The sequence below is a fragment of the Onychomys torridus genome, chromosome 17 (genome assembly GCF_903995425.1).
Source record: "Onychomys torridus chromosome 17, mOncTor1.1, whole genome shotgun sequence".
Lineage (NCBI taxonomy): Eukaryota > Metazoa > Chordata > Mammalia > Rodentia > Cricetidae > Onychomys > Onychomys torridus.
In genome coordinates this window covers 56,464,444-56,485,663 of record NC_050459.1, presented here as the reverse complement: position 1 = coordinate 56,485,663, position 21,220 = coordinate 56,464,444, and the positions used below count along the sequence as shown (strand labels likewise).

General features: G+C 43.1%; 1 protein-coding gene across 1 annotated transcript in view; it reads left to right on the top strand.

Annotated features, from left to right (window-relative positions):
• The window catches only part of Cpe (carboxypeptidase E), a 103,343-nt gene that overhangs the window by 66,386 nt on the left and 15,737 nt on the right, over positions 1–21,220 (top strand). The window contains exons 2-3 of the mRNA XM_036209521.1: positions 8,025–8,221; positions 9,810–9,977. Of these exons, the coding sequence (XP_036065414.1) occupies positions 8,025–8,221; positions 9,810–9,977 (365 nt within the window). The remainder of the gene's footprint in view (positions 1–8,024; positions 8,222–9,809; positions 9,978–21,220) is intronic.

The following is a 21,220-nucleotide window of genomic DNA, read 5'->3' as shown; positions in this document are numbered from 1 at the left end:
ATTACAGGCTCTGCACTCACTGTGGCTGACGGGCTAGTGAGCTAAAGTGGATACCATTTCACCTCTAATAGAACTCGCAGACTTAGCGTGGGAGCGGGTGGGGGGGGTCCACATCCCAGTGATGGTGTGTAATTTTAAATTGAGGTATTAACAGGGCAAGGACATTGCTCTTTGTATTAGTTGCTAGTTATTTGTGATTAGAAGGCAGCGAAGACACAATGTGTACTCCTGTGTCAAACTGAACATTCTAGGCAACAGTACGTTGGCTATAGGAAGTGTGACTGGAAGAGAAAGGAAATGCCTCAGGACTGATGAGGTGGTCCACGCTAGGTCATGTAGAGAACTTTGGTATTCACACTAGAAGAAAATGGGTAGCTATTGATGGGTTTTTAAGAGATAACTTGAGTCCAGCAAGATGACCTAGCGGGTAAGGCGTTTGCTTCACAAACTTGATGACCTGGGTTCAGTCCTTGGTCCTGTATGAAGGTGGAAGGAGAGAACTGACTCCATATAGTTGTCCTTTGACCTTCTCACATTTGCTGTGGCCCCCATACATCATAATACACACACAGACATATGGACAATAATAATAATGAAAAGTTATTTCTTAGCAAAAGCTTCACCCTGGCTTTAGGTGGGACCAGAGCCGGGAAGAGGCCAAAGAGGCAGGAGGAATAGCATGGTTTAGAATCTCAAAGCAGGGTCAGGGTGCATCCAACATCCCTGCAACATCGGTTCACCTCTGACATAGTTCATACATACAGCTGTGGCCTCAAACCCCACATTCCTTGAATTTAGGGATTTTTATTTCCTGTTTGATTTGCTGCTGGGTCCCCTGTAGTCTCCTATGAGGAAACTTACATGCTATCCAACAGATGTTCTATCTAAGCATCGTGGCTCCTCTCCATCCCATAAGTCATGTCAGCATGCTTTCATAAGAATTCAGCTTTTCATATTCTGGTGCTGCCATTGTGTAGTGGTCCAATTTGTCTCTGGGGTCACAGGTAACTTTCCTTCTCTTGTGCTGTATCTTCATCACTATGACAATGCTGTTCCCCCCAAAGCGTGGTTTTATCTACTCACAAGCATAATAGACATTTTTTGGGGAGAGTTGGCGAGAGAGGAATCTCCTACACAGATGAAAACCAGAAACCATAGTGAAATTCTTTTCTTTTCTTTTCTTTTCTTTTCTTTTCTCTTCTTTTCTGTCTCTCTCTCTTTCTCTCTTTCTCTCTCTCTTTCTTTCTTTCTTTCTCTCTCTCTCTCTTTCTTTCTTTCCTTCTTTCTTTCTTTCTTTCCTTCTTTCTTTCTTTCTTTCTTTCTTTCTTTCTTTCTTTCTTTCTTTCTTTCTTTCTTTCTTCCTTTCTTTCTTACCAAGAAATCAGGAGATGCAAGCAAGTGTGGAAGAGGGAATGGTGATGCCCTTGGCAGAACTGAAAAGAATGGGCTCAGTAACAAAGTATTTGTGTTCAACTGCAAAATAAACTTCCTGGCCAAAGCAGATGGGGCCAATTTGGCAAAGCAATGTGAATTTAATATTTCTTTTTTAAGTGATGAAAAACCGAAACCCAGAGAATGAATTGAAAAATTCAGTTTAGTCATCCTCTCTTTGAGATGTGGGACAAACTCACACCTCCCAGTGATGTGAAGCTTCAGACGGTGCTAGGGTGAGGACCAGGGTTCCTCCCACAGTCTTCTCCCACAGCTTATAGCCGTTCATCCTTTCCTCTTTCTCCATCCTCTCCCTATTCCTCATCTCTCCCCATTTGCTCTTCTCTTTCAATTTGGTTTCTCCTCTGACTTCATTCTCCAGCCTCTCCCCTCTCTCCACCATGCATTCTGTATTATCTTGTCTCTCCCCTCTCTCCACCATGCATTCTGTATTATCTCATCTCTCCCCTCTCTCCACCATGCATTCTGTATTATCTCATCTCTCCCCTCTCTCCACCATGCATTCTGTATTATCTCATCTCTCCCCTCTCCACCATGCATTCTGTATTATCTTATCTCCTCTCTCCACCATGCATTCTGTATTATCTCATCTCTCCCCTCTCCACCATGCATTCTGTATTATCTCATCTCTCCCCTCTCTCCACCATGCATTCTGTATTATCTCATCTCTCCCCTCTCCACCATGCATTCTGTATTATCTCATCTCTCCCCTCTCCACCATGCATTCTGTATTATCTCATCTCTCCCCTCTCTCCACCATGCATTCTGTATTATCTCATCTCTCCCCTCTCCACCATGCATTCTGTATTATCTTATCTCCTCTCTCCACCATGGATTCTGTATTATCTTATCTCCTCTCTCCACCATGCATTCTGTATTATCTCATCTCTCCCCTCTCCACCATGCATTCTGTATTATCTTATCTCCTCTCTCCACCATGCATTCTGTATTATCTTATCTCCTCTCTCCACCATGCATTCTGTATTATTTCATCTCCCCTCTCTACCATGCATTCTGTATTATCTTATCTCCCCTCTCCACCATGCATTCTGTATTATCTTATCTCCTCTCTCCACCATGCATTCTGTATTATCTCCTCTCTCCCCCCATCCTCCCCTCCTTCCTGTCTTCTGGTCTCCATTCTCCCCCGCTCCTTCCATCTTGCTTTCTCCTCTCCTCTCTCTTCTCCTCTCCTCTCGTTCTATTTTCTCATCTCTATTCTTTCTTTGTTCTCTCTTCTCTCTGTAGCTGTTTCTTCTGTGCCCCAACCAGATGTTACACACATTGAGGGAAGGTGTCAGGTGCAGATGTTACACACATTGAGGGAAGGTGTCAGGTGCAGATGTTACACACATTGAGGGAAGGTGTCAGGTGCAGATGTTACACACATTGAGGGAAGGTGTCAGGTGCAGATGTTACACACATTGAGGGAAGGTGTCAGGTGCAGATGTTACACACATTGAGGGAAGGTGTCAGGTGCAGATGTTACACACATTGAGGGAAGGTGTCAGGTGCAGATGTTACACACAGTGAGGGAAGGTGTCAGGTGCAGATGTTACACACAGTGAGGGAAGGTGTCAGGTGCAGATGTTACACACAGTGAGGGAAGGTGTCAGGTGCAGATGTTACACACAGTGAGGGAAGGTGTCAGGTGCAGATGTTACACACAGTGAGGGAAGGTGTCAGGTGCAGATGTTACACACAGTGAGGGAAGGTGTCAGGTGCAGATGTTACACACAGTGAGGGAAGGTGTCAGGTGCAGATGTTACACACAGTGAGGGAAGGTGTCAGGTGCAGATGTTACACACAGTGAGGGAAGGTGTCAGGTGCAGATGTTACACACAGTGAGGGAAGGTGTCAGGTGCAGATGTTACACACAGTGAGGGAAGGTGTCAGGTGCAGATGTTACACACAGTGAGGGAAGGTGTCAGGTGCAGATGTTACACACAGTGAGGGAAGGTGTCAGGTGCAGATGTTACACACAGTGAGGGAAGGTGTCAGGTGCAGATGTTACACACAGTGAGGGAAGGTGTCAGGTGCAGATGTTACATGCAGTGAGGGAAGGTGTCAGGTGCAGATGCTATACACAGAAAGGGAAGGTGTCAGGTGCAGATGTTACATGCAGTGAGGGAAGGTGTCAGGTGCAGATGTTACACACAGTGAGGGAAGGTGTCAGGTGCAGATGTTACACACAGTGAGGGAAGGTGTCAGGTGCAGATGTTACACACAGTGAGGGAAGGTGTCAGGTGCAGATGTTACACACAGTGAGGGAAGGTGTCAGGTGCAGATGTTACACACAGTGAGGGAAGGTGTCAGGTGCAGATGTTACACGCAGTGAGGGAAGGTGTCAGGTGCAGATGCTATACACAGAAAGGGAAGGTATCAGGTGCAGATGTTACATGCAGTGAGGGAAGGTGTCAGGTGCAGATGTTGCACACAGTGAGGGAAGGTGTCAGGTGCAGATGTTACACACAGTGAGGGAAGGTGTCAGGTGCAGATGTTACACACAGTGAGGGAAGGTGTCAGGTGCAGATGTTACACACAGTGAGGGAAGGTGTCAGGTGCAGATGTTACACACAGTGAGGGAAGGTGTCAGGTGCAGATGTTACACGCAGTGAGGGAAGGTGTCAGGTGCAGATGTTACACACAGTGAGGGAAGGTGTCAGGTGCAGATGTTACACACATTGAGGGAAGGTGTCAGGTGCAGATGTTACACACATTGAGGGAAGGTGTCAGGTGCAGATGTTACACACATTGAGGGAAGGTGTCAGGTGCAGATGTTACACACATTGAGGGAAGGTGTCAGGTGCAGATGTTACACACATTGAGGGAAGGTGTCAGGTGCAGATGTTACACACAGTGAGGGAAGGTGTCAGGTGCAGATGTTACACACAGTGAGGGAAGGTGTCAGGTGCAGATGTTACACACAGTGAGGGAAGGTGTCAGGTGCAGATGTTACACACAGTGAGGGAAGGTGTCAGGTGCAGATGTTACACACAGTGAGGGAAGGTGTCAGGTGCAGATGTTACACACAGTGAGGGAAGGTGTCAGGTGCAGATGTTACACACAGTGAGGGAAGGTGTCAGGTGCAGATGTTACACACAGTGAGGGAAGGTGTCAGGTGCAGATGTTACACACAGTGAGGGAAGGTGTCAGGTGCAGATGTTACACACAGTGAGGGAAGGTGTCAGGTGCAGATGTTACACACAGTGAGGGAAGGTGTCAGGTGCAGATGTTACACACAGTGAGGGAAGGTGTCAGGTGCAGATGTTACACACAGTGAGGGAAGGTGTCAGGTGCAGATGTTACACACAGTGAGGGAAGGTGTCAGGTGCAGATGTTACACACAGTGAGGGAAGGTGTCAGGTGCAGATGTTACATGCAGTGAGGGAAGGTGTCAGGTGCAGATGCTATACACAGAAAGGGAAGGTGTCAGGTGCAGATGTTACATGCAGTGAGGGAAGGTGTCAGGTGCAGATGTTGCACACAGTGAGGGAAGGTGTCAGGTGCAGATGTTACACACAGTGAGGGAAGGTGTCAGGTGCAGATGTTACACACAGTGAGGGAAGGTGTCAGGTGCAGATGTTACACACAGTGAGGGAAGGTGTCAGGTGCAGATGTTACACACAGTGAGGGAAGGTGTCAGGTGCAGATGTTACACACAGTGAGGGAAGGTGTCAGGTGCAGATGTTACACACAGTGAGGGAAGGTGTCAGGTGCAGATGTTACACACAGTGAGGGAAGGTGTCAGGTGCAGATGTTACACACAGTGAGGGAAGGTGTCAGGTGCAGATGTTACACGCAGTGAGGGAAGGTGTCAGGTGCAGATGCTATACACAGAAAGGGAAGGTATCAGGTGCAGATGTTACATGCAGTGAGGGAAGGTGTCAGGTGCAGATGTTGCACACAGTGAGGGAAGGTGTCAGGTGCAGATGTTACACACAGTGAGGGAAGGTGTCAGGTGCAGATGTTACACACAGTGAGGGAAGGTGTCAGGTGCAGATGTTACACACAGTGAGGGAAGGTGTCAGGTGCAGATGTTACACACAGTGAGGGAAGGTGTCAGGTGCAGATGTTACATGCAGTGAGGGAAGGTGTCAGGTGCAGATGCTATACACAGAAAGGGAAGGTGTCAGGTGCAGATGTTACATGCAGTGAGGGAAGGTGTCAGGTGCAGATGTTGCACACAGTGAGGGAAGGTGTCAGGTGCAGATGTTACACACAGTGAGGGAAGGTGTCAGGTGCAGATGTTGCACACCGTGAGGGAAGGTAGCAAGTGCACACTTTCCACAGAAAGAAAACATGTGTGATGTAAGGCCAGAAGCAAAGGGAACATCTCCCATCCTTCTTATCTCCCCCCATACCCCTAGACCAGTCCCTGGCAGGTAGTTTAGTTATAGACTCTTCCTCCAAGGAAAACAAATCGAGCTGGCTATAAATAGCAGTGACCCATTTCCTACCTGATCCTTAGATTAAGATTAGCATAAACTCAGGAGGAGAACACAGGAGGACACACAGGAACAGGCTTGCACAGTGAGATGGAGCCACTGCAGTCAGATGGTCTGAAATCCTAGTCAAAGAATATTTGTGGAATATACATCTGACAGAGAGAGAGAGAGAGAGAGAGAGAGAGAGAGAGAGAGAGAGAGAGAATGAGATATTATGATGTCTCTTTTAATATCCAGAGGAGCAGTCCTCACGATTTTTATAGTAGGAAAATTCTTTCTACTGCAGAAATTGAGGCAGAAGATGCAGAAAGGAGCAGACGGGAAGGATCAGGGATGACCACTTGGCCACTGTGCTCTGAAAAGTCATGACTCCTCCCAGAACGTAACCGAGAACAGCAGAAATGAGCAACTGCATTCCATTTCAGAGTCTTCCAGCAATACTTTCTTTCTTTGGGCTTCATTTGTGCCATCATGATAATAGAAATATCTGTCCCCCATATTATGCTGGGTAATTATTTTTATTTTTGTTTTTATTTTTATTTTTATTTTTTTGGTTTTTCAAGACAGGGTTTCTCTGTGTAGCTTTGCGCCTTTCCTGGATCTCGCTCCGTAAACCAGGCTGGCCTCGAACTCACAAAGATCCGCCTGCCTCTGCCTCCCGAGTGCTGGGATTACAGGCGTGCGCCGCCGCCGCCCGGCTGGGTAATTATTTCTATCTGATCTTCTCCATTGTTTCCTCTATTTTTAAGATGGGAAAGCAGAGAAAATGAGAGCTGAATGACTTACAGAAGATCAGCCAGTACAAACTGGTACAGGGGTTTGATCCCACACAGTCTGTCTCCTTTTAATCTTTAATCTTTATGACTCAGGGGAAAGAGAGAGAGAGAATAGACTTCTAACTACTGAGAAGGCCAAGATTTGAATTCTGGTCTCATAGGCTGTATAGTCATGGTCAGGTTTCTTAAGCAGTGTGGATTTCAGTTCATCCATCTGTAGATAGGAGACGGGTAACAATATTTCTCTTTAAGATGTTTGCTGAGGAGTATGTAAGAAAACAAAGTGCAGTGTATAGCCTACTAGGGCACAGAGTATCTTATCAGTGTTAGTCGGTAGGCCTGGTTAAACTGCCATCACAAAAGACTATACTGGTGGTGCCTTAAGCAACAGAGATCACTCCCTCCCCGGCTTTGCAGGCTAGAAACATAAGGTCAAGGTGTGGCAGAATTGGTTTGTGGTTGGGATTCTTTTCCTGGCATATAGGCCATACCCACTTCTGGAGCCTCACAGGGTCTCTCCTCAGAGAGGAGAGAGTTCTTGAATCTTATGTTCCTGTAAGGACAACAGGTCTAATTCAGCAAGAATCTTGGGACTTCATTGAACCTTAATTACATCCTTGATGACTGTGTTTCCTAATGCAGTCACACCAGATGTCAGGCCTTCATACTGGAACTGTGTGTGGACACAGTTTGCAGGAGGTAGTCAGCAATGAGAGCGGACTGGAAGGATGGAATCATAGGTGTTTGGCTAGCTCTAGCATCCCAGGCAGATTCCTTAGGCTTCCTTTCTAGAGGGTTATTCATGATGAATTAACAGATACATAACATATATTTTTGTCTTTGCTTCTTTTCTATTGGTGGGATAAAGATCATGGCCAAAAGCAAGGTGTGTGTGTGTGTGTGTGTGTGTGTGTGTGTGTGTGTGTGTGTGTGTGTGTGTATGTGTTTGGCTGACAATTTATCATTACAGTCCACCGTCAAAGGAAGTCAGGGCAAGATCAAGGCAGGTCTATGGAGACCGGAACTAAAGCAGAGGCCATGGAGGTGTGCTGCTTACTGGCTTGGGCTCCATGGCTTGCTCAGCCTTGTACCATTGAGGACCAACTTCCCATGGGTGGTATATCAGTGAGCTGGGACCTCCCACATCAATCTTTAATCAAGAAAATGTTCTGCAGATTTGCCTATCAGCCGGTCTTATGGAAGCGGTTTCTCCACTGAGATTCCCTCTTAACAGAACGTCTAAGTTTGTGTCAAGTTGATAAAAACCAACCAGCACAGCATGTGTGTCGTCTGCCTTCTCTTTGTTGACATAGGAAATACCTCTCACCATCTGTTTTTGGTTTTCTAGGTGAACCTGAGTTTAAATACATTGGGAACATGCATGGTAATGAGGCAGTTGGACGGGAACTGCTCATTTTCCTGGCCCAGTACCTGTGTAATGAGTACCAGAAAGGGAACGAGACCATTGTCAACCTGATCCACAGCACCCGAATTCATATCATGCCCTCCTTGAACCCCGACGGCTTTGAGAAGGCGGCATCTCAGGTGAGTGTCCGGCACGGTGGATGTGGCCTGCCTTCTTCATCTTTCTGATAATATTAGTACACGTGTGCTTGTCTATCCATAACGCCATCATAAAGCATAGAGATCACAGAGAGTATGAGAGGGACATAGTCCAGCTGTAAGAACTTGCTGGTAAGAAAAAAGTTAACACTGTAAAGGATATGTTTCTTTAGCAGAAGCTTTGCTGAGAAAGTTTGTAAATAAGTTAATGCTTTATGTTTTTCTGGACTGTTAAATAAATAATATCGATTTATCTATAGTTGTGACCAGGCAAATTTGCTTCTAAAGAAGCAGTTCTCAACCTGTGGGTTGTAACCCCCTTGAGGTTGACCGACCCTTTCACAGGAGTGGCCTAAGACGGTTGAAAAACAGAGGTATTTACATTATAATTCATGACAGTAGCAAAATTACAGTTATGAAGTGGCACCAAATACAATTTTATGGCTGGGGGTCACCACAGCCGGAGGAACTGTATTAAATGGTCGCAGCATTAGGAAGGCTGAGAACCACTGTAAGCAATGCTAACGGCCATGCCGGTAGCTGTGTGAACTGGTGTCATAGCGCTCTCTGCTGGAAGGAAGAAAGAATGACTCCCGATTAGATCAGTATTTTACAGAGGTTTAATTGCAGCTTTTATTAAAGACTAGTACAGAAAAGAAAACAAAACAAGTTCTTCATGTTTACAATAAAAATAATTTTATACATTTTAAGTGTCAGGATAAGAACAATGTCTTTCTTTTTGAGACAGGGTCTCACTATGTAGCCCAGGTGACCTGGAACTTGCTATGTAGATCAGGCTCTCCTTAAACTCACAGAGGTCCTCTGCTTCTGCCTCCTGAGTGTTAGGATGAAAGGCGTGCACCACTATATCTGGCACTAATGGCTTTGTAAGAGAGTATATGTGTGCTTCCATTTTAATTGGACAATTATAGTTGTTGGGGGACATTATAGTTGTTGTATATACCATTTATGATGTAAAAGGTAAAATCTGGATACATGTTGTATAACAATTAAACATTATAAACATATTTATCTCCTCTCATATTGATCATTTTTTAATTGTAAAGACTTTTAGAATCTTTTGTTCTGAATTTTGAAACAGAATGCATCTTTTTAAAGAAGCCTGTAAGAGGCGTAGGAGCTATTAACATATAAGAGACTCATGTCTAATCCATCTTAAGTTCCTAATATTACTTATTACTTAGTATACTTAAAAATCAGTCTGCTGTGATTCACAGAGGCAGTTTTACTTATTCTAATTGTTGACAATATGATTTTTAAAGAGGTCACCTATGATCAGTGAGTTTGTACCACTATTTATTGAAATCTGGTAAACGTCTCTTATACATAATTATTATTAATTAAAAAATCATTCATTGAAATACTTTTTTTTTCAAAATGCTTACAACAAATATTTTAAACTGGGCACCTTCATGAGTGAACACAGCAGTGTGGGAGGGGATAGTAATAGATAACCTCAGTAAATTATTTTTGAGAGCAATAATAGGGATTTGAAGTAGGTATTGGCAGTAGGAGTAAATACCGATGACTTTTCTGTTGTCTTTCTTAGCCAGGTGAGCTGAAGGATTGGTTTGTAGGCCGCAGCAATGCCCAGGGAATAGACCTGAACCGGAACTTCCCAGACCTGGATAGGATTGTGTATGTTAATGAGAAAGAAGGCGGTCCCAACAACCATCTGCTGAAGAATCTGAAGAAAATTGTGGATCAAAATGCAAAGGTAGTACAAGCACTGTCTTCCCGGGGTCTCACATACACGACTTTCCCCCGGTCTCACATGCACAGCTTTCTCTGGGTCTCACATGCACAGCTTTCCTGGGGTCTCACATACACGGCTTTCCCTGGGTCTCACATGCACAGCTTTCCCTGGGTCTCACATGCATAGCTTTCCCGGGGTCTCACATACACGACTTTCCTTGGGTCCTGCATGCATGGCTTTCCCTGGGTCTTGCATGCACAACTTTCCTGGGGCTCTGGGGACTAGCCTCAGCAGTTTTAGGGGTCTGAAGAATGGGATACTTCGAAGGCGCAGTAACAACTCAGAGACAGTGTTAGTGTAAGCTGACAGTCACTTTGGGCTTCTGCAATTGCTAAGTAGCCTCTTTGCTATAGCTTCTTTAAGCTTCCTTTAGCTTCTGCTTTTGTCCTGGTGACCTCAGTCTTTTAGTATCATAAGTAAAGGGGAAACAGAAAAAAAAAAGGGGGGGGGAATCACCCAGTACAAAATGTTCTTATGATTCCAAAGGTTATTTTTAGAAAATCACCAATATATTCTTCATCATCTTTTACTGAACACAGGAACTATCCCAGACTTAACACCAAAGCAAGCATAATCCATTTTTATTATTAATGATTATACAATCTTCTGAGCACTTAACCCGGAGGCTAGCAACATGCAATTTCACAAAAAAAGATAAAAATAAGAACAGTGGTCGATGTACCAGACAGTCATTTCCTTCTCACACAGCCTGCTCCTACCTCAAGACCCCCACAGCCACCTAAGTTCCTCCTCAGCCCTCTGCAAACACCAAGGCACACAATGACCTCAGACAAGAGATCTGCCCCTGCAAGTCAGTGACTTTGTCCTTCTTATCCCAACAGTTCTAAGGAAGAACTAATCTAATTTATAGAGCTTCCACAAAAGGAAGCTCACTTTTCCTGGCAGCTCTTTTTAATCTAGGAACCCAATAAAACTCGCAGGAATCACTCCAACCATTGCCAAATCGTCTCCACACTCCTTCAGGAGGAATCAAAATATCTGCATTAAAGTTGCCATCTCCCTTTCTTGGTGGAGGCCACCATTTTCCTCCTATTGTAGGTTCTCACACTTTTAGTTTGTCATCCCATCTATATGTTATCCCATCTATATGTTACTCCAGCCACAGTCTTCAGCCAATACCCCTTAGGATCCCAAGTTTTACACAATGTCTTTGGAATATCCTCAGAAACTGAATTATTCATCATGGCCAATTTGAGTACAGTGTGTTGATACAAATCATATAATGTGCTATAGTTGACCACACATTCGGTACAGTTTATCTAAGCCTAAAAAGCTTCCCCAGGCTGTAGGTTCTTTCCCATGACCTGAATAACTGCCTTGACCCCAGCCTGGGTGATCATATCTGTATAATTTCCGGTGAAATTTACTTCACTCCTTTCCTGCATCACAGAAATCACCATTGGTCTAGGAACACAGAACATGAAGAGCAGATAGAAGAAAAAGACTAGTATTACAAGAAGTATTTATATGGAGAAGGACAAAACATGTGCACACCATAAAGCATGACTTTGGGACATGTAGGCATTTCTGCCTTGGCCCTCTAGAGGCATGTTAAGCAGAAGATCTGGAGGGGAATGCTAGCATTGTCTCTCCGGGTCCGCCAAGCCACGACAGTCCAACAGCACACTTATAAAATAAACACACAGACTCTTATATTATTTAAACTGTTTGGCCTAATGGCTCAGGCTTCGTGCTAGCTGTTCTTCTATCTTAAATTAACCCATTTCCCATTTCTTTTTTCTTTTTCTTTTCTTCTTTTCTTTTCCTTTCTTTCTTTTTTTTTTTTTTTTTCGAGACAGGGTTTCTCTGTGTAGCTTTGCGCCTTTCTTGGATCTCACTCTGTAGACCAGGCTGGCCTCGAACTCACAAAAATCCACCTGCCTCTGCCTCCCGAGTGCTGGAATTAAAGGCGTGCACCACCAGTGCCCGGCCCTAAATTAACCCATTTCTATTAGTCTATAAGTTGCCACGTGGCTCGTGGCTTACCAGTATTTTAACATTTGCTTCTCATCAAGGCGGCTGGCAGCGTCCTTTTTACCTCAGCCGTCCACTTCCCAGATGTCTCCTCTTTCCTTGTCCCGCCTATACTTCCTGCCTGGCTACTGGCCAATCAGCATTGTATTTATACAGAGCGATATCTACAGCAGTCCACAATCTCGGGTCCCCCTTTCTCCAATCTCTGCTGTCAGCATGTCAGGCATCTTATAAGCCATCCCTGGTACCAGGGTCTCCTCACATGTGCAGCTTGTGAAATTTACACCTGGAAAATGCCATATCTCCTACCAGTTCTAGTGCTCCTCAAATCCGCTGAGTTTCTTTCCTTACTCTGTCTTGGATGAGACACAACCTTCCCCGGAGTCCTGCATTATGTTTACCTACTTTCAGCACATACATCCTTCCCCGAACTGTCCCTGTCAGCTGCTATATAAGATTCTCCAGCTCCACACATCCAATTCCTTCCAGACCTCCAGGGAACACCTGCTTTTCAGTTTTACTTGTTCCCTGGGTCCCCTTATCAGGTGGTGGCTAGGACGCTAAGCTCCGCTAGAGTCTAGAAACAAGTATTTCCCTCAGAACAGCTTTTCTTTTTCCTTCATCCCTACCATCAAAGTAGGTATTTTGACTTCTGGTCTCATCACTGCTCACCAGCAATTGGCTCTAATATCCCAGTGATTTGATGTTAGATGTTAGATCAAATCACTGACTGCCTCCATTCCTATCTCATTCCCTGGCTTAGTTCAGCCCCACGGTCTCCTGCTCTTTCTTGTCGTCTTTATTTACTTATTTTGGGTTTGGGAGGTAGGCTCCTGCTATGTAGTCAAGGCTGGCCTTGCCTTTAAAATCCTCCTATGTCTATCCCCTAGTGCAGCTGTGTTAGCCCTGTCGGATCAGTGACTTCTAGGACTTTCCTAAGTGAGATTTTGGAAAGTGGGATCTTACAGTCTCATTATAGCTTCAGGACCCTTCAGATGCCCTGTGGACACTGAGGCTGCTGGCTGACTTCCTCCTTAATCTGGCTCTGGTGGTTTATCTACTCTAGTCGTAGCCCCAACTGTACCATTTGCTAATAATACCATCTTCATATTTGGCTGTTGTTCCAGTTGTCCCTTTCCCGTTCCCTGTGTGACCTTAAGCTCCGAGCCAGTTCCTCCTAGACTTTCCTTGTGTTCTGTGACTAGGTTGCAGCGGGTGTTCTTATATAGAGCTGTATGGATGATACCATGGTTGTTTGTTTCTAGAGTTGTTTACCCTTTGATTTCAGACAGTCCATTGCCTGCTATGATTCACATCTGAGCTTGACATGAAGTAGGCTGAGGGCCTTAAGTGCAAACCAGGCTCACCAGCGAATTGTCATATCTGAAAAATGGAGCCCATGAAAACCAACACCTGGAGTTCAGACAGGCATTCATCCTGTGTGGAGACATTGGAGGAGGCCCCAGGAGGTGGGGAGTCTCAGGTTTTTGGCCCAAAATTCTATGCTAGGATTCTGTATTTAGGATACAGACTGAGCTCACCAGGGGGCGCTAGTCTGAGACAAGGACTATGCTGGAGGAGGATTCTGGCAGCGTCTGGTACTGAGCGACAAACTTCCTTCTGAATCACAGATGTTGTGTAGTTTCTCATCTTGAAAACTGCTTTCAGGAGAAGGAAGAGCTGGGAGGCAGTGAGGCAGGGTGGAAAGAGAGCAGCCCAGGGTAAAGAGCCACAAGGAGTAAGCCCCAAAGGAAACTGGATGCTGGGCTCTGATATTTGCCCACACACTCTCTCTAGTGCGTGCGTTAAGATGTCTGCTAACTCGGAGAAAGGAGTGAAATAATTCCTACTACCCGTCTCAGAAGAACTGTGAGACTCCCCTGTTCACAGGAAGTCCGATCGGCAACTTGGTGCAGATGAGATTGTTTCCAGGCAGTCTGGCTGGTGCTGTTTCTAGTTAAGCCTGTTTCATGCCCGCATGATTGCCGTATGGCGTTTGTATACTTTTGCTTCGCGCGTTCTTACGAAGAAATGCCAGCGGGGCCTGGGGAGAGGGCTCAGTGGTCGAGAGCACTTGCTGCTCTTACGGAAGACCTGAGCTTGGTTCCCAGGTTCCACGTGGGGCAGCTCACAACCATCTGTAACACCAGCTCGATGGGATCTGATGGCACCCTCTCTGGCCTCATGTATGCATAGCCACAGGTACACATAATTACAAATAAAAATAAATCTTAAAAAAAAGGACATGCCTATGTACTTTTAAAATGAGAGCTTTCACTTAAAAAAACCTCAATGCCACTTTTATATTAAAGAGGATGATGCAAAAATCCAACTTTAATCCATTACCTGAGATATAAGCAAGATTTATTTGTCATGGTGAATTTTCAGTGGTTTGAAGGAGAACAGGCCTCATGGACTCATGTATTTGAATACCTGGTCCTCAGCTGGTAGAACTGTTTGGGGATTAGGAGGTGTACCCTTGTTGGAGGAGAGTGTCACTGGGGGCCATGCCTGCCTGCTGCCGTGTTCTCTACCAGGTTGATCTAACTCTAACTCTGTGGAACTGTAAGACCCGAATAAACTCTTTCTTCTGTAAGTTGCCTTGGTCGTGGTGTCTCATCACAGCAGTGGAAAAGTCACTGATACACAGAATGCCCATGTCTGGGTCTTGTGCCTCTTCCCCTTTGACAGTAAGATTGACACAGCATTTAGACTCAGAGTGAGTATTTGATTAACGTCTTATACAGTCCTCATTTCCAAGTTCCCATTTTTTTCAACATTAGTATCTTATCTTAACCCTTTAAAAAAGGCTTTCATTTTTAAGGCTTATTTTGTTCTGTGTGTCATAAATCATGGCTTAAGGATGTAGAATTTTCTGCCTAAAGACTCAGGGTCTTTAGGGTATGTGTATGACAGTAAAATGTCAGAAAAAAGCCCTCCTCTTCCCCGAGGAAGCCTACAAATGCTGCCATGTTCCTGTATCCATCCACCAGAGATGGATACTCTCACGTTCTTCTGAGACTCTGGGAATGAGAGTCTCCACCTGCTTCCCAGAGTTCTTCTTCTAAGTCATTTCTCATCTGGCCCTGAGCTTCACCACCTGGCTGCCTCCATGGCTACTTGAGCTCAGCATGTGAGCCTTGGCCTGAATTGCTTAAAAACAGCATGGCTTAAAATACATCTGATAATTTATTAGTGGTATGCTTTTCTTTAATGGCTGGAGTTGAGAAGGAATCTGGACAAATACAGCTTTAGCATATTTTAAATGCCAAAGCCATCTAATTATAGAACATGTCATTGAGCTCTACTTAAAGTCTTTAAAATGGAAAGGTTCAGAAGTTTTAAAAATTATATTTACTTACGTGTGTGTGTGTGTGTGTGTGTGTGTGTGTGTGTGTGTGTATGTGTGTGTGTGTGTGTGTGTGGGCTTACATATGGAGGTCAGAGGATGCAGGGAGTCAGTCCTCTCCTGCCTTGTGTGTCCTTTGGATAAACTCAGATTATCATGCTCAGCAGCAAGCTTGCTCACCTCCCTTTGCCCTCTGAGCCATCTTGTTAGCACATTTGTAGGACTTTTGAAGAGAAGACACAAATAGTTCTGTAATTTTTCAGGCTCTTGCTTTTCAGGGTGCTCCACAGAAAGGATCAGTTAGACAGATAACTACAGTACCCTAGTACTCTCAGCATTTAGTCAAGCTGAAAGACCATTCCAAGTCAAAGAGAACACCTCTCTAATTTGACCAATCATGGGAACTGATTGCAGTTGAATACTGTGACATGCATATTAGCCACTGTGTATATGTAATAAGAGAGCTGATGGAAAACTCTAACAGCTGCAGGAGACTTTGTGTGTTCAGGACTAGATCTGAGCTTGTTACAAAACAGATTCTTTCAAGTTTTAAATTTTGAAATGAATCTATTGTTACAAACAAAGGATGAGGCAGGTGTAAATAAGAAGGAGAATAACCCAAGTGTTGTAGTCTTCAGTGATCCCTATTCACGTGTTGGTATGAGTTCTTTAAAAGTATTTCTATACACAGTACTCTAAAAATTCTTGTAGGATCCATGTATGAGGGAGAATGTGAGCCCTTTGTCTTGCTCATGCTCTGGTAAATCTCATCTACTAAGTCTATTTTAGAAAGGTATTCATTGACAAAACATTATTTGTTATCTGTATGCAAGCAAGAAAAAACCCCACACATATAAGTGATCACATTTAAAATATGACTTAGGTGTAAATATTGTATAGGATGTAGTACAGTTGATGAACCACTTGCCAAGTGTGCGTAAGCCTTGGGTTTGATCCCCAACATTGCACAAACCTGGCTTGCTTGTAAGCTCAGCACTTGGGAAGTAGAGGTAGGAGGATCAGAAGTTCAAAGTCATCATCAGCAATGAAGTGAGTTCCTGGCCTGAGTGAAACCCTGTCTCAAAAATAAAATAATAAATGGATTGTGAGAAAACCTCAAAGGAGATATAAAATGTATCCTAGTTAGGCTGACTATTGTTGTGAGGAAACACTATGACCAAGGCAACTTGGGGAAGAAAAGGTTTATTTGGCTTACACATCATCAAAGGAAGTCAGGACAGGGCAGGGACAAGGAGGCAGGAGCTGATGCAGAGGCCATGGAGGAGTGCTGCTTACTGGCTTGCTCCTCATGACTTGCTCAGCCTGCTTTCTTATAGAACCCAGGACCACCAGCCCATAAGTGGCCCCATCCACAATGAGCTGGATCCCCCATCCACCATTAATTAAGAAAATGCCCTGCAGGCTTGCCTACAGTCCAGTCTTTTAATTTTTAATTTTTTTCCTTTTTTTCCAAGACAGAGTTTCTCTGTAGCTTTGGAGCCTGTCCTGGACTAGCTCTGTAGACCAGGCTGGCCTTGAACTCACAGAGATCCCCCTGCCTCTGCCTCCCGAGTGCTGGGATTACAGGTGTGCGCCACCACCGCCCGGCCTACAGTCAAGTCTTATGGCGGCATTTTCTTAATTGATGTTCCTTTCTCTCAAATGACTTTAGCTTGTGTCAAGTTGTCATATCTAGAACAAAATGTTAGCAGTAGGTGTGTTTAGGTGGCAAAATTATGAAGTCACTTAAATTTTCTTCTTTGAGCTTGTATGTCTTCACTATACTTTCTGCATCACAAATTTATTAGTAGAGAGAATGAAATCAACAGTCAAATAATAAAAATAGTGCACATTTTTTTTGGTTTTGATTGACACATAATTCTGCATTTGTAGGGTGAAAATGATCCATCCGTACATATGTGAAAGTATAATGATCAATGAGGGTGATCAACATTTTCAGCTTCTTAGACCCCTGTTATTTCTTTGTATTGAGAATCCTTAAACATTGCTCTTCTAATTCTTTTATTATTTAAAATTTTATCATCATCATCATCATCATCATTTGTGTGTGAGTGTGTGTGTGTGTGTGTGTGTGTGTGTGTGTGTGTGTGTGTGTATGTGACATGCAAGTAGTGTCTGCAGAATTCAGGAGGTTGTAAGCTGCCCAGGATGGGCACTGGGCACTAAACCTAGGTTCTCTGAAAGAGCAATAAGTGCTTCTTCCTGACCTCTAAGCCATCTCTCCAACCCTCTTCTAAGTCTTTATAAACAGAATAAATTGTAAGGTAGTTATCCCGCTGTGTGTGGAGCACCAGAACTTCTTAGTCCTGTATAAATGTCTTTGGGCACCTTCTAAATTGCATTTTCTCACAAGTGTGAACAGCCTATGTGGAAATCAGAATACATTTAATACTGCACAGCTGATAATCTGAAGTCAGTGTGGTCCCTAAACCTTTAGCCTGGGTTTGAATCCTTGGCTATATGAATTTGGATATATATGTTACTTAAGTGCACTTGGCCTTTGCACTCTGCTCTATGAAACAGTGATGAGTTTCTGCCTGTCTAGTGAGGATGGTGCTGTGCTCAATAAAAAAGCTGTGTGCAAGACCTGGTTATAAATAGCACATGTAGGGAGTTTTTAATCTGTCCCACCTACCAGTTCCCAAATCACAACACAGAGACTTAATAATTAATTATGAAAGCTCAGCCTGTAGGTAAGGCTTGTTCCTAACTAGCTCTTATAACTTAAATTAACCCATTTCTATTAATTTACATGCTGCCATGTGGCTCATGGCTTGTTACCTCAGTTCCTACATGTCATGCTTCCTCTCCATCTAGCTGGATACTTTGCCTTCTTCTTCCCAGCATTCTCTTTGCCCTGAAAATCCTGCCTAGCTATTGGCCATTTTGCTTCTTATTGAACCAATCACATATTTTCACACAGTGTAAAGGAATATCCACAACATTTCCCCCTTTTTGTCTAAATAAAAAGAAAAGGTTTTAACTCTAACATAGTAAAACTATAAACCACAAGAAAAATTATCAGCTATATCAAATAAGAATTGCATATCAATGTCCATTATTTTTGTATTTGGCATATTTGGAGAAAATACTCCATTATTCATTCTATCTTGAGGAATCCAAAGCTCGGTGTCTAATTTGCCTTTATCATAACTGAGGAAAACTGCAACTATAACTAGTCTTCAACTCCATCAAAGACCCCAGAAGGAGATATTACCTGAGTAAACAGGAAGCGCAGTACAAGCCACTTCCAAATCTACAGAAATGGCAGACATCTGGCTGCCTGGATGGTCACCAAGTTTCCTCTGTAACACTGGGGCATCCAATCTTCAGCCTACAGGCTAATATCTGGCAGATTCTTCTATGAAGCAGAAAATTTGAAGGACTGTCCCACCTAGTCTTGGCAAAGTTCAGCAGTCACTTTCCTGTGTGTCCTGCTGAATGTCTGACAAACTTTTCTATGAAGCAAGTATTTTGAAGGACTGTCCTGCCTTATCTTGGTAAAGCTCAACAGTCTTTTTCCTTTGTGTTCTGCTTGTTGAGTTTGTACAGCATGCTGTCAGCACTCAAGGTAACAGCAGGTTCTTGCCCAAGTGGCTAGTTTTGCCACATTGAAAGCAAACTTCATATGGAGTTTCTTCAATGCCCATTATCTTCTCTGAAGTAAATTGGTGCTGCCAGGAGCAGATATGTCTCATTGTCATCAAAAGCTTCAGGTTATTAAACATCTAATAGTCATATTCTATTGGTCTTTGAAGTGTTTGAAGACCATCTATCTATCTAAGTATATCTGGTTAACCTTGAAAATTCACCTAACATGACTATAAGTTTGACTGTTTTAAATATAGATACTACTAACCTGCATTTCTTTATTATCTTAAATAGTTTATAATAATAACTTTCAAGGACTAGAAATTTACATTACATTGTTAAATGAGCTGAATAGGTACAATATCTTAAACGAGAGTATACATGTATGTATAGTATGTTCTAACAAAATAAGCTTAAATTTGTATCAATATATAAAAATCCATACCAATGTAGAATATTTGAGATTAGTAGTTATTCAAAAGTATATTCAACAGTCCACCCTTTAATCTCATCATTTTTATACTATACCTCCCTTTTTTCTCTTCAGAAAGAGACCTCTGAATCTAGTCTCCTTTGTTTAGTATTTTTTGACCATGACCTATAACAATTTGTAACCAACCTCCTAAACAATGGCAAATACCCATAGCCCACCAAATGACCAAAACCCACCCACCCCACCTCTTAGGAATGTGGGCATTGTGTTCTCTAGACTGTTTTTGTTATCTGGGGTTAATGGTATCTTTAAGGGGCCCTGAAAAAATTAGGCTAAAGGTCAAGTCTTGGCTAGAATAGTCCATGAAGCTGGACCATCTCAGCCAGTAAATAGCCTTGAAGCTGTTGTGAATGCAGAACTCTGAGGAAACTGCAACAGAGGCACTCTGAGGGGCTGGATCACCTGGGCCACCTGTTTTCTTTGGTATCTGGTCCCCTTGCTCTGAAGATACATAAACTTTTAAAGGTAACAAACATATCTGCATTAATACAAGTATAGACTGTGTGTTGTACACAAGCCAGACAAAGATGATTTTTTGTTTTATGTTCAAGCAGGTAAAATATGTTGCCTATCTTGTAGTTTTTCTAGGTTTATATCTTTATGTTTGTAGCCAGGATTTTCAGGGAGTCTCCCCCAATCAAACCAGATCCTCTTTAACCTTCAATCAATCCACAGCCTTTCATTTTCTGTGGAAACAAAAGCATAACCTCTTCTTCAATGCAACATATTTTTTGACTTCCATTTTGAAGTTAAGATATTTTTAAAAAATATATAAGTTGGTTTAATTTTGTAGTTTCAATAATCCAGTGTCTCTCAACAGCTACTGTTTGTTCATCAGCAATCAAAAAGTTCCAAGACAACAAAATAACGTGCAGGATCCAGACTCCCTGTGTATTTCCCATCTTTACATGACCTATTCTTTTTTTTTTATTACTTTACTCTTTCTTTAAAGGCTTCATTATTTTTAAAATATTTATTTATTTATTTTTATGACTATCTATATCCTTTTTCTTTTCTTTTTTTTTTTTTTTTTAAACCTTCACATATTGTTAACAGACTGTAAACTGTTTAGAGTTTTTTTTTTTTTTTTTTGGTCTGGACTTGCTTTACTGTGTATCTGTAACCTTTCCTGTCATCATGAACAAAATCTTAAATAGTCTCAAAGCTTTAGCTCATGGTATGCTGGTGGCTCAACCCTGGAGGCAGTGGCTGAGAGTCACATCTCTGTACCTTGGCCTGCATGAGAGAATTCAGGACTAGGAAGCTATGTTTGGCTCTGTTTTTGTATGTTTGAAACCTTAAAAAAAAACTTTCTCAGGTCTTATGTAGAAATATGTGCCTGGACATTGGACAACATTTGTAGGAAGTCTTTTTCTGTTCTGCCAGCCAGCTCCCAAATCATGGCATAGAGATTTATTATTAATTATGAGAGCTTGGCTGATAGCTTAGGCTTGTTTCTAACTAGCTCTTCTAACTTAAGTTAATCCATTTCTATTCATCTATGTGGTGCTGTGTGGCTCATGGCTTTTAGCTCTTGTCCTGCCTGTCTTCCTTTCTCTGCCTCTGGTTGGTGACTCCACCTTCTCTCTGCCTCCCAAATCCTGCTTAGCTATTGGCCATTTAGCTTTTTATTAAACCAATCACAGTGACATATCTTCACACAATGCAAAGGAATAATCTGCAACAGGCACAGAAATGAAAAATATAACACATGATGCAGCTAGATTTTTCTGTCCCAAAAAAGTAGGACAGACC